The sequence below is a fragment of the Piliocolobus tephrosceles genome, chromosome 5, assembly GCF_002776525.5.
Source record: "Piliocolobus tephrosceles isolate RC106 chromosome 5, ASM277652v3, whole genome shotgun sequence".
NCBI classification, from domain to species: domain Eukaryota; kingdom Metazoa; phylum Chordata; class Mammalia; order Primates; family Cercopithecidae; genus Piliocolobus; species Piliocolobus tephrosceles.
The window spans coordinates 3,834,245-3,851,900 of NC_045438.1; the positions used below are offsets into that span (position 1 = coordinate 3,834,245).

The window sequence follows — 17,656 nt, forward strand, 5'->3', positions numbered from 1 at the left end:
GTTGTAAACCAAAAATAAAATGAGTATTTATTTGTTTATATTTTGAGACAGTTTCCCTCTGTTGCCCAGCCTGGAGTGCAGTGGTGCGATCTCGGATCACTGCAACTTCTGCCTCCCAGTTCCAAGCAATTCTCGTGCCTCAGCCTCCCAAATAGTTGGGATTACAGGCATGTGCCACCACGCCCAGCTAATTTTTGTATTTTTAGTGGAGACAGGGTCTTACCATGTTGGCCATGCTGGTCTGGAACTCTTGGCCTCAAGTGATCCACTGGCCTCAGTCTTCCAAAGTGCTGGGATTACAGGCGTGAGTCACCCCGCCCAGCTAAAATGAGTGTTTTCATAAGTTTCCTTACAAAGGTCAAATAAAAGCCTCTCTTTTTTGTATTGGCAAGTGTGGTTAGAAAGGTAGTTTAAAATAGAACAATGAGTATGTTTTTTATCCACGTGGTTGATTGCATTTGAGATTACCCTATTGTTCAGAATGTATACTGGTTTCAAATTGGATGAAGGATAACCATATTTCCTGTACGCTTTTGAAATCTAGCATGATAGAGTGATACTTTGAGTACTTCCTAACACCTAATTGTGCTAAGTATGTTCCTTTTCATAAATAATATTTTAAAAATACTAACACAAGCCAGGCGCGGTGGCTCATGCCTATAATCCCAGGACTTTGGGAGGCCGAGGTGGGCGGATCATTTGAGGTCAGGAGTTCCAAACCAGCCTGGCCAACATGGTGAAACCCAGTCTCTACTAAAAATACAAAAATTAACTGGGCGTGGTGGCGTGCGCCTGTAATCCTAGCTCCTTGGGGTTGAAGGCAGGAGAATCGCTTGAACCCGGGAGGCCGAGGTTGCAGTGAGCTGAGATCATGTCACTGCACTCCACCCTGGGTAACAGAGTGAGTCTCTGTCTCAAAAAACAAAAACGAAATCTTATATATTCAACTCCTAAAACATTTTGAGGTAGAATATTATACTTTTATAGTGTGTGAAAATAAAATGTTACAGGAAACACTTGAGCTGAAAAAAAAGTAATTTGTTCATTGCTTTGAGCTTTATATTTACCTCTTAGTTGATGCATTGCCATAAGGTGTTTAGTGATGTCATAATGATAGTGGTAATAACTGGTATGGTTACAACAGGTAATATTGTTTTCTGCTGTGGTTCTGAATTAGATGGACTTCTAAGAGTACTGTAGTAACAATGAAACATAACTCTGGCCTAAACCCAGCTGGGCATGTTCTTTCATAATAGATTTGGGGGGGGGGGGGGTGGTAAGAGGTGAATCTTAACTTTAGTGATGACTTTTGTGAAATGAACTTGATTAATAATTGGAATTTGATCACTTACTGGCTTGAATGAAGCTGGTAAATTAATCTGAGACCAAGTAATAAATGGTGAGTTGATAACTTTTATTGTCATGTTGTAATATTTATGTGTGTGAACAGAAAGGGGTGAGAGAGTCATGATTTTTCTGACTGGAATGTGTGTTTATATACTTTGAAAAGATGGTGAAGACATAAAGTCTTCTGGATAGTATTTTCCTGAGTTGTAGCCTAATTAGTTTACATGCATTTTGCATTAAGAAAATGAAGAGTGTGATCATCAGACACTTTTTAAGCCATATAATTTTTTTTTTTTTTTGAGACAGAGTCTCTGTCACCCAGGGGTTGACTGCACTGGAGTGCAGTGGTACGATCTTGGCTTACAGCAGCCTCCATCTCCTGGGTTCAAGCGATTCTCCTGCCTCGGCCTCCCGAGTATCTGGGATTAGAGGCGTAAACCACCATACTTGGCTAATGTTTTCTATTTTTGTAGAGACGGGATTTCACCATGTTGACCAGGTTGGTCTTGAACTCCTGACCTCAAGTGATCCGCCTGCCTCGGCCTCCCAAAGTGCTGGGATTATAGCTGTAAGCCACCACACCCAGCCGATTTTTAAGCAATAACATGTTATTCATTATTATTACTACTGTAAGGATTTTCATATTTTACACTGGCAAAATAATATTCTAAGAAGAGCAATTTATTGTGTAGGGTCATTTAAGGATGGGCATGATCAACATAAAAATAACATCAAATTACTTTACCTTTTTTTTTTTTTGAGACAGAATCTTGTTCTGTTGCCCAGGCTGGAGTGCAGTGGTGCGATCTCGGCTTACTGCAACCTCTGCCTCCTGGATTCAAGTGATTCTTCTGCTTCAGCCTCCCGAGTAGGTGGGACTACAGGCGTGCACCACCATGCCCGGCTGATTTTTGTATTTTTAGTAGAGACAGGGTTTCACAATATTGGCCAGCCTGGTCTCGAACTCCTGACCTTGTTGTCTGCCAGCCTCGGCCTCCCGAAGTGCTGGGATTACAGGCGTGAGCCACCGCGCCTGGCCCCAAATTACTTTTCATACCAATATTTTGCTTTCTGTTTTCTTTAATAAAAAAAAATGGTTACCTAGCATAGTGCTTATTACCTTGGCATTAGAAATGTTTGTGAGTTATTCTTTAAATAAATATAGTGTGCTAGACATTGTATTAGCCTCTGGGGATATATCATTCAACAAGAAAGATAAGGTTGTTGCTCTAAAGAGGCTTGTATTTTATTTTAAAAACATTTTTTAGGTTTTTTGTTTGTTTTTTGTTTCGTTTTTGAGACAGTGTCTCGCTCTCTCAGTCACTGGAGTGCCGTGGTGCAATCATAGGTCTGTGCAGCCTTGACCTGCCAGGATCAAGCAGTCCTCTCACCTCAGCCTCTCAGGCTCAGCTGGGAATACAGGCGTGTGCCATGACTGCTGGCTCATTTTTGTATTTTTTGTAGAGATGAGGTCTCACTGTTACCCAGGCTGGGCTTGAACTTTTAGGCTCCAGAGATCTCCTGCATGGGCCTTCCCAACTATTGGGATGACAGGCATGAGCCACCATGCTACCTGGCAGTGGCTTGCATTTTAGAGGGGAGGATCAGTAAGTGAACAGATAATGAGATTATTCAGCTAGTGTTAAGTACTAAGAGGAAAAGAAGATTGGTGAGGTGGCAGGGGATGGGCAGAGCTCCTTGAGTGGCTGGTCAGGGAGGCCTCTGAGGAGGTAACATGGTTACCTGAATGAGGAGAGAAGAAACCAGACATGAAGGGAGAAGTGTTCAGGTGGAGGGAACAAAAAAATCTCCAAGGCAGAAATGAGTTTGAGAAGTTTGAAGAACTCCAGTGAGTCTGGAGCTTAGTGAGCAGGACTGTGAGGTGAGGAAGGCCTGATAGTAATGTTGGGGGTTGTAGGGAGTCTGGATTCTATTCCGCATGTCAGAAGATGCCGGGGAGTGACTTTATTCTTTCACTCCTGAGCACATTGAGTGCCTACTATGAGGCAGATACTGTTCCCATGTATTGGGGACATGGAACAGATAGTCCTTGTCCTGGGTGTTTACAGTCAGTCTTGGCTATTCTGTGGAAGAAGAAATTGTAGAGGAGTGGGGCAAGAACAGCAGTAGGGAAGACAGCTAATAGGCCATTGCAGTTACTAGGTGAGAGATGATGGCTTAAGTTAGAATGGTTAGATTGGATTTGGAGAGAAGAAAATGGATTTGGGATATACATGAGAAATCTTAAGGATTTACTGATGGTTTGGAGTTGTCAAGTAAGGGAAAGAGGAGTCAAAGATGACATCTTAATTTTGGCTTCTTTGATTATAATTGATAGTGATGCCATTTCCTGAGATGGGGAAGGTTAGTGGGCAGAGGACAGTGGGGAGAGAGTATAAGGAAGATAAATGGAATCAAGAGTTCTTTTTTGGCCATGTGAAATTTGAGGTCCTTTTGAGAAATTCAGGTGAGATGTTGAGTATGAAGTTGGGTATAAATGCTGGAGCTCAGTAGGGAGGTTGCTGGGTGAGAGATAGGAATTTGAGGATTACTTGGGTATAAACGGTGTTTAAAGGTCATGGGTCACACCGAGAGAATAGAGAAGACAGTAGAGGACTAAGCCCTGGGACGCTACATTTTCTCTTCAGGCAGAGGAAGATGAGCCATCCAAAGACACTGAGAAGGAGCAGCCAGGGAGGTAGGAGTAAAAGCAGAAGAATGAAGTGTTCTAGTAGACAGGAGTCTGAAGGCAGTAGTGATCACCAGTCTCATGCTTCCAGGCAGCCATGTAAGATGAGTCTGAAGAAAATGCATCAATGCATTTGGCCAGTTTCAGTGAGATACTTAAAAATTTGAAATTAGAGATTATCTGATCCAGTGGAGCTGACTTTATTGCATAAGGATTGATACATAAGTGCTTAATAAATGTTTGAATTACTTTCTCTTTACCACTTATTAAGCTAGGGTGACCAGTTGTCTAGGTTTGCCTGACGTTGCAGTTTTAAAAAACTAGGGGATGTGCGTATAGGTCGCCTAGGGCTGAAGGGTTTCATGGGATGCCTTACATTGACAGTGGCCAAGTCTGGACCAGAGTACTCTGTCCGCTCAGGGCATCTGAACCGCTGTTAACAGTGTTCTCACCCATCAGAATAGAAGATTCTCTCAATCAGGGAACCAGACTTTAGTACTGTATCTAGTTTTATTTCATGCTTATATTAACCTTTGTCTGATCTGAGAATCTACCTCAGAAAAGTAACTCTATCCCTACTTGTGCTTTTTTTCTCCTGCCATAAATTGTTTAAAGACTTCATTAGGTAGTGCTAAATTAATTAAAGTGGTTGATAGGATTTTAAGTTCCTTCAAAGAGAGAGTTAACGTAAGATCAGAAACTGTTGTATGCCTTTCTACACTGTTAGTGTGACTTATTTGCTTTATTGATACTCCTTTCGAAAATAGTTTTTGATTTGTTTTTCTAAGACCACCAGAGTGGGCACAAAAGAACCAGCGAGTAGGCAAGGCTAAAAGCAAAACTGCAAATTTATTCTTTGGTCATGTAGCTTCAGGGACCGGAGCTGGGGTGGGGGGGGAGTTTCTAATACAGTCCCCACAAGAGTGGGGGCTGAGAAAGCCCGCCCCCGGCGCAGCTGCTGGGAGTGACTTTTCTAGGAGTGGAAGGGCAATAGGCGGGGCACGGGCATGTCGGGGGAGGGGGGGCGCTCCGCAGGTGCCACCAGGTAAATCTTGGTCTCCTCGAATTGACATCACCTGGTGCATGCCTGATTAATCTGCACCTTCCCGGGCGTCAGCCGCATTCTCACACACACGGGAAGAGTTGGTGGTGAAGAAGAACCCGGAAGTGCACCATCCTGCCTCCGTTCGTGTTAAAAGTTTAGAGTTCTGAAGTGAACTACAGTTTTTAGGTATATATTTCTCTGGAAGATTTTGGGATGAAAGATTTGGACTATGTTTCATGTAGTTTAACATTTTCTACCAGTTGGTTACATTGCTTTTGTAGAGGCAGAGATTACCTCCTGACCATAAGAAATTACATATATATGGCCTTGCCATGACATTTCTGAAGGTTTTCTAAAGCATTCTCATTAATACTGAGCATTCTGTCTCATTTTAGGAATAATGTACTGAAAAGTTAGACTAGAAGTTAAGTGCTTTAATTTTGGGAACAGAAAACTTCCGTATATTTATAAATTTTCTCAATTATTTTGAAATATTTTAAAACTTTTTATGTTTCTTTAGCCATTTAAATGTATTGTTTATGGTTCTTACGTTCTAGGACAATGATAAGCCTGTCTGAAACACCAAGTTGTATATATTTGTAGTGGTTTTATGAAGAGCTTCATTAGTTGTTAACTGTACCTTATTTTCCCAGTTTTTAAACAGGAACAAGGACTTACAAAAAACTAAATTAAATACGTGGCTGTTATTCCTAATAGTTGCCAAAATGCTTTTTTGAACATGACTTTTTTTTTGTTTTTGAGATAGTCTGTCACCCAGGCTGGAGTGCAGTGGTGTGATCTTGGCTCACTGCAACCTCTGCCTCCCAAGTAGCTGGGATTACAGGTGTGCACCACTACTCTGGACTAATTTGTTATATATATATATTTTTAGTAGAAATAGGGTTTCACCATATTGGCCAGGCTGGTCTCGAACTCCTGGCCTGATCCACCCCCCTCAGCCTCCCAAAGTGCTGGTATTATAGGTGTGAGCCACCGTGCCCAGCCTAAGAAAAGCCAATTAGCTTAGATTGAGCTAGATTTTGATGTAGGTACTTTTTGACTAGTGTGTTTATGTGAGAAAGTATACTTACTTGATGCTGCTAACCTTATTTTAGCTGAGTGAAAGCATCTTCAGTGACTGCTTAAGTTTAATTCCCAGTCTTGGAATCTGATCTTATTTTATTCTTGATTCTTACTTTCTTCTGGCCTCGAATTTTATGTCTGGGTAGAACCTAACTTTTCATGTCTGAGCAGATCTTTGGATCTCTTTTGGGATTGGAGCAGCGTAGTTTCTCAGTTCCCCTCCCCATTTTACTACCTGTTGTTTACTTTTTTTTGACACATTGTTACAAACCTTTCATAAAAAGGGTAGGGTAGGTGTATGGCAAATGTTTTGAGACTATAGAGAATCAATGGACTCCTTATTTTTTAGACATGTCTAACAGTAAAAATTTCACCCAAGTGCTCCTGTTTTAAGTATACAGTATTTATTATACTTTATCAATCTTAAAATGTACTTTAAAAATGTTTTGGCATTTCTGATATCTGAATGCATCATGTAATTCAGGGTGTCAGTTAATTGGCATCCTTTTTTCTAGTGGTACATACAATTGACATATTTTAAAAATTATTTTTTCCAACTCGCGTATGCAGATGCATGAGTCACGTTGATTTCCAATATGCCCTCTCCATATTGAGTGTTTCATTTGAAAGCATCATCTTTACCCTTATGGGGATCAATGGTTATTTTTTCAAACAGAAATTCTTGGTGACATATGACTGTCAGATCTGATTTTGTAATTTTTTTTTTTTTCTCTTGCAAAAGGAATGTTGAAGAGTGTGCATGGGAAGCATCAACTTGACTATTTTCTTGCTTGTTTATAGTTATATTTTTAGTATTATCTTCAGGTTTTTCAACTTCAAGTTTCTTTGCATTAATATTTTAGAGCCACAAATCCATTTTGTGAGGTTGCTAAAGTAAAACTACATAATGTTATCGATATGCAAATCTGCTTAACCAGCCATGAACTGCAATGCATTACCACAGGAAAAAATCAAATGAACGAAGGAGAGTGTCACTGTCAGGCCCTCTGTGTAGAACACCTCCATTTATGTTACATATATGTAACATAACGCTCTGATAATCCGAGTAAGGGCACTAGTGTTAACCTGTATGTTAAATATTGTAGCAAAATTTAATATGTTAATTTTTCCTAAAGATACTTTTCGATATAAACAGAAGTTGTTTTCTTCCAGCAGCTTGCCCGTGGCTTGGCTCCTGTACTCCCTGGCATGCATGTATTCACTTTGGAGATCGTAGGGATAGAAAGCTTATGCTTAATCTCTTGGAATAACGTTAAAAAAGTGGTGGTTATCAGAGAGATGGGCATTGGGTTTGTGTTTTGAAGGAGATAAGTAGTTGTAAACATGCTAGTAGGATATTAATATCAACAGAGAAGCTGGTGACAGTGTGGATGTCCTTGATTGAATAGGGAGGGAAAAGAGCAAGGTTAAAAACTTGGAAGAGAGTGGGGTACTGTACCTCATGAGGAGCAGAAGAATTATTGTTATGTGGTATTTGTCAGATGGTTTTTTTTTCTCATTATTAAAGTTACACATGCTCAGTAAAATGTTGACTCAGTACAGAAAAGCTTCAAGTGAATATAAGCTTTTTCATCTTCCTTTCATGCCAGTCCTCCACTCCATTTTTAATAGTTTTTAAGTTATCCTTCTGGAAAATTTCTATGCATGGACAATAATAAAAATAATAACATTTATTGAGATCCTAATCATATGCCTGGCACTTTCAAAAATATCTTTACAGGCCAGGCGCAGTGGCTCATATCTGTAATCCCAGCACTTTGGGAGGCTGAGAGGGCGGATCACCTGAGGTCAGGAGTTCGAGACCAGCCTGGCCAACATGGTGAAAACCCATCTCTACTAAAAAAAACCCCACAAAAGTAGCCATGCACGGTAGTGTGTGCCTGTAATCCCCACAACTTGGGAGGTTGAGGCAGGTGAATCTCTTGAACCTGGGGGATGAAGGTTGCAGTGAACCGAGATCACGCCACTGCACTCCAGCCTGGGCAACCGAGAGAGGCTCTGTCTCAAAAACAACAACATGGGGGGAGGGGGAGGGATTGCATTGGGGAGTTATACCTGATATAAATGATGAATTGATGGGTGCTGACGAGTTGATGGGTGCAGCACACCAACATGGCACATGTATACATATGTAACAAACCTGCACATTATGCACATGTACCCTAGAACTTAAAGTATAATAAAAAAAAAAAGAAACAAACAAAAAAAAACAACAACAAAAAACTTTACATGTTCATTGATCACAACAACCCTATAATATAGGTACTATTCTATAATTTTTTTCTTCTTACATATGAAGAAATTGAGGCACAGAGAGGTTAAGTGATTTATGAGGACTTACTGCTAATAAGAGGTAGAATGAACCTGAACCCAGGTAGCCTGGTTTCATAGTGCACATCTTTTCCACTGAGATATACTGGTAATTCTATGATAAAAGAAACAAATTAAGACTATTGGAGTCACTTACCCTAGAGATAAATGGTACTGAAATGGAGTGGAGGATTGGGATGGAGAAAATAACACTATGTGATGTTTCTGCCATCTTAGCTAGATATTCTGCACAGTGTAGTATAAGATTTGTTGGTTTTTTTCTTTTTGGCTACTGTTAATATGAACATTTTTTCTTTACAGTTTAATGTTCTGATTTTTTTGTGTGACTTTTGTGTCTTTTTACCTATTGGAGACTGTTTTCCCATGTTAGGAATGTTGGCCGTCAGCTCTCTAAATTATTTAAAATTACTTTGAAAAAAAGCTGCATTGATAGATATTTACTCATCTCTAAATAGATACTTAAATGCATACTGGCTCAAGGGATAGTTTAAAATATCCTGGATTTTAAAATAAGCAGACAACCACCACCAAACAAAACCCCTGTTTTAATCCTTCTTCTAAACAGAAAGATATTTTTGTAGTTGTAAGGCTTCCAAAATTCTAATTTTATTCTGTGAACATTTGTTAGGTGTCCAGTGGTTATAATGACTACATTTATTGAGACCCTGTATAAGTGTGCAGCTCTATGCTAGGTACTGGACACTAAAAAAAGTTGCTTTTTATTTTTCATAGTTTGGTGAGAGAGAAGAAAGTCATATACATATGGGTTAATATAATTTAATAAATGTTGTTGGAATTTTGAATAATATATTAGGGGTGAACAAAGTAGTAGTTATTTAATGCCACCTAGAGGAATCAGGGAAGACAGAACAAGTTAATTCTGAACTAGGACTCTTAAGATACAGAAGTGAAACAGCTTGGAGTCATGAAGGAGTCTCATCTGTTCGGAGGAAGTGATTAGGTAAGTGTGGCTGGATAGTTTTTGTAGGTAGAAGTTGCAAAGTAAAGCTGACAATTGGTGAAGAACTTTGCCTAACTTAAGGAGTTTGAATTTTATTTCATATGCCGTAAGGGGCTCATAGATCTATGTAAGTAGAAGAATAACATAAACATGCTTGATTCTAGAAGATAATTCTGATAGTAGAGTAGAGGCTGGCTTGAGTGGAGTTATTCCAGCAGCAGAATAGGTTCTTCGTGCCAAAGTACTTGTTAATATTTCAGAGATGTTAAAATGTGAACCACGTGCTACTTATGTAATATGAGGGTAAACACGCTTTATCTACTATTTTATTTGAAAGGATTGGTTTCCAAGTTGATTTTAAGACCTAATGGGTGACAGATCATCTGCATTCTGAAAAACATTGCAATTTGTATTCTCGATTTGTATTCTGTATTCAGCTTATTTAAAACTATAAATCTGCTTTGTCAGTAGTATTTTTATTTTCTTCGATTTAGAGCTGTCATTAAAATATTCAGTGAGATTAGTTCTTGTTCTCAGTGCAGTTACATATATATTCCAATACTGTGGACGACTTGATACTGTATGCATTTTTGCTTCCAATAAAAGAGCTTCAGAAATAGAACAGGTTGCTTTTTTATTTACTGCTAATCTTCCTGTCTGAGAAATATTCAGAATTTTTAATGTTATCCCCAGGCAGCTCAGTTTTCTATTTAAAAGAATTAAAATTAGTATTAAAAACATTAGTATTGAAAAACGTAACATATTGTTTTCCAAAGAGGAGTTCCAATGTAGAGTATCTTGAGATCTTTGCTGTTCTTACAGCAGTGTTTTTGTCTTTAGGTAAGACATTATTGCCAGAGATTATTCAGCCTTATTTTAAGTTTTATGTGTATAGTGCATACTAGATATCAATATTCCCATTTCAGTAACACAGTCTTGTAACTATTCTGTGAGAAAATTTTCCTTATTAAACCACTTGGTCAGCATATTTCACATGTACTTCTTCCTGTATTGTGTTTTTGGATTGACTTGTCTAAAGACAAGTCATGTCATTCTTCTCACACTGTGAATTTTTTCAGTCTAAATGAAAAGATTAGAATGTTATTTTCATGACATTTGTTAATCATCTTCAGTGTTTGAGGTGCATACAATACCAGATCTTCTTTTTAAAGATCTTTTTTTTTTTTTTTTTTTTAACAGATATTACCTAAAAGCATAGTTATACTTAAAGGTTAAGGAAAATTAGTTCAGGTGGGAGGAGATCAATTTATATAGTTAATTCTTTTCTTTTTTTTTTTTTTTTTGAAACAGGGTCTCACTGTGTTGCCCAGGCTGGTCTTGAACTCCTGGGCTTAAGCAATCTTGCTGCAGCTTCCTGAGTAGCTGGCATTATAGACATGTGCCACACATGATGTATATTGCCTAATAGCCTATCAAAAGGTTGTGTTTTTGTAATGAACAAATTAACATTACCATTATCAGTGTATGGGAGTATCTAGGCATACTGCTGTTTTGTTCTTTTAACATTTTTGCTAGATTGATAGCTGAAAAATAACATGTCTTCCGAATTTGATACTGCTTGTTTACCAGTGGGCTTGGATTATGTTTCAGAGATTTTTATTTATTTGTGTTTTTCCCTTTGGGGTTTGTCCTTTGTCCGTTTAGACTAAACTCATTTAGTATTTATTTATTTATTTTTTAGTTTGCTTATGATCTCTTTATAATTATGCATTAGTACCATATCTGCAAGTATTTTTAGTGTTTACCTTTAATTTTTTAAATATATAGACAACTTTTTTTTTTTGAGACGGAGTCTTGCTTTATTACCCAGGCTGGAGCGTGGTGGCATGATCTCGGCTTACTGCAGCCTCAACCTCCCAGGTTCAAGTAGCTTAGCCTCCCAAGTAGCTGAGACTACAGGCACGTGCCACCATGCACACAGGCAAACATTTTTTTGTATGTATATTTTTTCTTTTGTAGAGATGGGCTTTTGCCATGTTTCCTAGGCTGGTCTTAAACTCTTGAACTCGAGCTATCTGCCTGCGTTGGCCTCCCAAAGTGCTGGGATGACAGGTGTGAGCCACCCTGCCTGGCCTAGACAACAATCTGATGGTTTATGTGGTTGCTTACTTTTGGTGTCCTTCTGTAAAAATCTGAGGTTCAAGTTTATCAGGTGGCAGTGCACTGAAGGAAATTTTAGGAAGACCATTTCTCTGAGTTGCTAAATAAAAAGGCTCTAAGTATGTACTGTTCCGTGATTCAAAGATAGAATTTAGAGTTTCTAGAGGGGTGGAATGATAGCATGTCTTAGATCATTTTCCCTGTCATTTCTCATAGCTTTTTTTGTGTAAGAGCTAGATACCAGATAGTTGAGACTGTACTGATGTGCTTTGGAAATCTGTGGAATAGGTATCTTATCGAGTAGATGATACTGAGATACTGTGATGGAAATTGAAGATTACAACTATTGTTCTTTGCTAAATAGAAGACTGTCCCCACTTTCACATCTGTAGACAAAATTAGATTTTTTCTAGTTTTCCCAATATTGTATTCAAGTTGTCCAGAGAAACAGAGCCAATAGGATTTATTTAATTAATTAAGAATCGGCTCATGAGATGATGGTGGCTGAGAAGTCCCGAGATCTGTGAGGTGATTTGGCAAGCTGGAGACCTGGGATTGTTGATAGCATAGTTCCAGTCTGAAGGTTGGTAGGCTCAGGCGCCAGGAAGAGATCAGTTCAAGGTTGAAGGTAGGAAAAAGCCAGTGTTTTAGTCAAAGGGGATCAGGCAAGAAGAATTCTCTTTTGCTTAGGGGATGGTTAGCTTTTTTGTTCTGGTCAGGCCTTCAGCTGATTCAGTGAAGCCCACCCACATTGTGCAGGGCAGTCTGCCTTATCCAGTCGACCAATTTGAATATTGAGCTCATCCAGACACCTTCACGGAAGTAATGTCTGACTGCACATCTGGGCACCCCAAGGTCCAGTCAAGTTGTCATGTAAAATTAACCATCACACGTATTCGACACTGTCCAAGAGTTCCATACCATATGGATACACTGAGATCACTTATTCTGGAAAAAGAAACCTAAAACACTTGTTGACATTTATTTGTCTTTGTAATCCTTCAAAAATCTTAGTAGTGCTTTCATGAATTGTCAGATTCTGAGCAGCCTGGCTTACTGATATGTCATCTAGGATGAGCTTACTTTTCTTCCAAATAAAGGATGGCTGGAGTTACTTATTATGAATCAGTTGAATTTTAGGGAAATTTTCAGTTAGAATGATTTTTTACCCTACATCTCAGGAGTCTGCAAACTGGTCCCCAGGTTACAGCTGACTTGTCACCTGTTTTTGTAAATCAAGTTTGTTACAACATAGCCACATCTGTTTTATTGTCTACAGCTGGCTTAGACTACAGTGGCAGAACTGGCTAGTTGAGACTGAGATTGAGTGACCTACAAAACTGAAAATATTTACTATTTGGCTCTTGACAGAAAAGGATTTTGTTGAACTGTTTTTCTGGCAATAGTTGATTATACAAGACTAATGATTGAAGGTTATTCTAACGTGATAATAACACCATAGCATTAGTATATACAGTGGGGCTTTCCTTCCCATTACTGGAGTGAATGAGTGAGTGGAGAGAGACTGATTATTTCCTTTTAATGTACAGATTGCTTATTGGCCAAGACTTGTCAGCAATAAATAGGGTGGAGGTATGTTGTGGGCTTTAATGAAGTGTGACTTTGTACTTCTCAAAATAGTTATATTGCCTAAAAGCAAGAGTTTTAATTTTAGCCATTTTATGCAGCTTTTGTAAAAATTGTTACTAGGAATCTGAATTTATGTATCTTGATCTATAGCTGGTTTCTAATCTCAGAATCAAATGTTGATGTAATCTGCAAATCAGTATACGTAATTTTCAGCCTTTCCCCACATAAACTGGTAGAATGAATATAATAGTAACCAAAGATGGAGTAAATGTTCCTGTAATATATTTCTTCCTTTAGTAAAACATAGTCAGTGTTAGTTAGCATTTAGATACAGAGCTCCCGAAAGCTTCTTCCGTGTATGTAAATGTACAAACTCTTCTCCAGCTGTGGAATCGTATTATGTATATAGCTATGTAAAATGCTTCTCTTCCATACACACTTAATGTATTTTGGACGTTCTTCCGTGTTAAAAAATAGGTTGATAAAATCATTTTTACCACTTAAACATTATCAGCTAATTTACAGTATATATTTTGTTCATAGGCATTTACTTACTTTAAGCAGTGCTGTCAGGAATGTCCTTATACTCATGTTTATTTGTACTTGTCTGATATTTCCTTAGGATAAATTCTCAGTAGAAGGTCATGTCTATGTTGAAATTTAGATACCACTTTCCAGTTTGTCCTTTAGAAAGGTTGTACCAATTTGCAAGGCCACAAAAATATATGAACATTCCCCTCACTTGGTTGACACTAGTCTTTCATTTGTCAACTTGATAGTTTTAAAAATCCAGAAAATTTATTGTCTTTTTCGCTTCTCCCACTATTAGTGAGATTTGGTATCTTTTCTTATATTTATTTTTCATTTACATAAAGTTCCAGCCAATTTATGCTATTTGGTGGGTATTCTTAAAAAAAAAGATTATCCAGCTAATAGGTTTGCACTTGTGAGACTAGGCTGGTTGCCATTTTTGATAATGGTTTAGGCAGGACTTTGAGCTCTTTTAGATGGGATGTTACCTGATTGAAAAAAACATTTTGGTATAGATTAGAGACCACAGATCAGAATTAGAATAGATCTGGTGACAGAATGCCTTCTTCTGGTGCTTTAATGTGAGCGTCGAATCACTTGAATTGAAGTCTCATTCTGAGAGAAGTCTAGAATCTACAAAGCTTTAAGTGGTTGTTCTGGACTTCAAAGCTGGTAAAAGTGTCTCTTTGGACAATATTTGTCAATTTTGATTTGTTAATTTACATGTATAAGGCTTTTAAGGCTGCTTAGGTACTTTATACGTCTGTAAAGTATATACGTCTAAATTTAAGTGATAAATTGCATTTAAATAAAACTTTAAAATAATAATGTGACAGTGTTTTATTAAAAATGAATCATTAATGTTGAGCTTAGTATGATAGAAGTAGCTTTAGGTCTGGTTTTATTAATTTGTTAATATGTTTTGATTTTAATATTAACATAGAGAACAACTATTCCTCAAAGTGTGGTTAAAAAAAAACTGGTATAATTAATTGTATGCATGTTTGTTGTTTTGTTACCCTTATGTTTAAACTGCCAGAAGGCATTCTTCGCATGCCGGTTTCAATAGGGTATCATGGAATAATTCTGTAAAGCGATCTTGTTTCAAATAATGGTAAATACCCAGTGATGTCATTTGCTCTTTACTTAGAAGCAACTGCTATTTCAACCGTAAAACACAGATGGGGACATTGAATTACGTGATAAATCTTTTTAAGGTTGCTATACAGATATAGGAACATTGAAATTTTGTGGAAATAATGTGTTAAGGTGGCTATTCAGATAATCTGTAATGTGCTTATTAATTTTTTAAGAACTGTCATTGAAATGAAAGCCTAAAATTCATGTGGGGAACTATTTAACTTTTTATGAATAATTCTGTAAGCCCCAAATTGAGACTCACTGTGTTAGGCGTTAGTAAAGATTTGTGCTTCTACAGGTTTTATATAAAGTTTAACAAGTTAAAAATTTATCTTTCTAATTATAGTACAGTAACAATTTCTAGATGCTTATTTATTTCTGCATCTCACTTGTAACAGATAGTACAGATAGGCACTGGTCCATGGATATCCTTTGAGTAGCACTGTACTAGACAATAAAATAAGTGATGGGTAAAACAGAAAAAGTCAAATAAAAGTTAAGTAAAAATGGGTAAGTGAAAATAAACATTGAAAGAACATTGAAAAACCTTAAATTAGCTAAAAATATTTAAATTAAAAGGACAAATCAAGCTAAGAATGGGAAAATGCTGTGCTATTAAACTTATTAAAAAATAATTAAGGAAATAATTCAAATAAAATAATGTAAAATAATTAAAAATTTTAAGTGATTGTAGAAAACATTTAGTAGATAGTAGAAAAAAATGGATTGTTTTCATATTCCATGTGGATATCCTATTTATATTATCATGCATTATTATTGAATTTTTCCTGAGCCCTGATTATTCTCAGCTAATGCATGTATGTGGAATCACAGATGCCTCCCTATCAATTATTCTAGAGCAGAGTACTGACATTTGAAGATAAGTGGATAGTTTCAACATTTTTAATAACACAGCAGTACATCTTTAAAAGTTTAATGCCGAGAAGCAGAAAACAGAGTTCTTCAGCTAGAAAAAGCTTATGTAATCACACTATAAGTGTGATATATACGTTTATTTGGTTAATTTTGTTGATCATTTTAAATTATTTTGGACAGAAAAGAACATTTTATACCTTTTATACCCTTGTGTATTTTCCACAAGGTAAAAAAAAAATCTTCTGCCTATTCAGATATATGTGTTAACTGTTACATATTTCCCTTTTTAGGCCCAGATTATTCATCAGCATGGCTACCTGGTAATGAATCATTGTGGCAGGCCACAACTGTTCCATCTAACCATCGAAATAACCATATCAGGAGACACAGTATAGCTTCTGACAGTGGAGACACTGGCATTGGAACTTCCTGTTCTGATAGCGTGGAAGGTGAGCTAAAATTCTTATTGTTTATATGTGAATCTTTGAAGAGTGGTTGTGGTACAAGAATATTCAGGGGATATGTTTTATTGTTTCATACTGAAAATTATAGTGTTTGAATATTTAATAATGTTCAGTGTTATTATATATCAAATAAAAAAATTGTCCCTCTACTTGGCTCACGCCTATAATCCCAGCACTTTGGGAGGCCGAGGCGGGTGGATCACGACGTCAGGAGATCGAGACCATCCTGTCTAACATGGTGAAACCCTGTCTCTATGAAAAAGACAAAAAAAAAAAAATTTAACTGGGCTTGGTGGTGGGCGCCGGTAGTCCCATCTACTCAGGAGGCTGAGGCAGAAAAATGGCATGAACCCGGGAGGCGGAGCTTGCAGTGAGCTGAGATCGCCCCACTGCACTCCAGCCTGGGCAACAGAGCGAGACTCTGTCTCAGAAAAAAAAAAAAAAAATGGCCCTCTAGTCATATTAGAGTTTTTCCTTCATCTTTTTAACTAAACTTCTTATTTTGAGATAATTATAGATTTACTTGCAGTTTTAAGAAATAATTGTGTTGTAACCAAGGTATTGACATTGATAGAGCCAAGATTCAGAACATTTCCAGATACCTCATGTTTCCCACACCCACTTCTCTCTCTGCCCCATCTCCTTTATCTCTTAACTTTTAGAAGCCACTTACTGTCCATTTCTATAGTTTTGTTTTTCAAGAATACTTTATAAATGAAATCATAACAATATGTAACCTTTGACATTGGCTTCTCTGGATTTTCATCCAGTTGTCACATGTGCCAACAGTCCATTCCTTTTTATTGATGAGTAGCATTCAGTAATGGTGGTATTGGAGAGAATCCACTTTGTTTAACCATTTACCTATTGAAGAACATTTGGGATGTTTTCAGTTTTTGACTATTATGAATAAAGTTGCTATAAACATGTAGGTATAGGTTTTTGTGTGAACATATGTCTTCATTTCTTTGGGTGAGTAGATGCCCAGGAGTGCAGTTGCTGGATTGTGTAGTAGTTGCATATTTAGGTTTTAAAGAAACTGTCACACAGTTTTCTAGAGTGACTGTACCATTTCCATTAGCAATGTATGTATAAGTGATCTAGTTTTCTTTTTATCCTTGCTACCACTTGGTGTAAAACAATGTAGCCATTTTGACAGTATAATGGTATCTCCTTGTGGTAGTGATGTCTCATTTTAAAAAATACACTTTCTTTTTTAGAGCAGTTTTTTTAGAGCAGCAGGAAAATTCTTGGGAGGTACAGAGATTTCCCATGTATCTCTTGTCCCTACACATGGACAGCCTCCTCTAATATCATCATCTCCTACTAGTATAGTGTATTTGTTACAATTGATGAATCTACATGGACACACTGTTATCACCCAGTGTTCAGGCATTAGGGTATCAGTCCCCAATCTTTTTGGCACCAGGGTGTGGTTTGGTAGAAGATAGTTTTTC

The 17,656-nt window shown here is 37.5% G+C and overlaps 1 protein-coding gene across 3 annotated transcripts in view; it reads left to right on the forward strand.

Moving 5' to 3' along the window:
- The window catches only part of CEP85L (centrosomal protein 85 like), a 240,476-nt gene that overhangs the window by 58,111 nt on the left and 164,709 nt on the right, over positions 1–17,656 (forward strand). For all 3 annotated transcript variants that reach the window (XM_023219005.2, XM_023219003.3, XM_031935531.1), the window contains one exon: positions 16,026–16,184. Coding sequence is in view for 2 of the 3 variants with exons in the window: in XM_023219003.3 (XP_023074771.1) it covers positions 16,026–16,184 (159 nt within the window). In the remaining variant the exon portion in view is untranslated. The remainder of the gene's footprint in view (positions 1–16,025; positions 16,185–17,656) is intronic.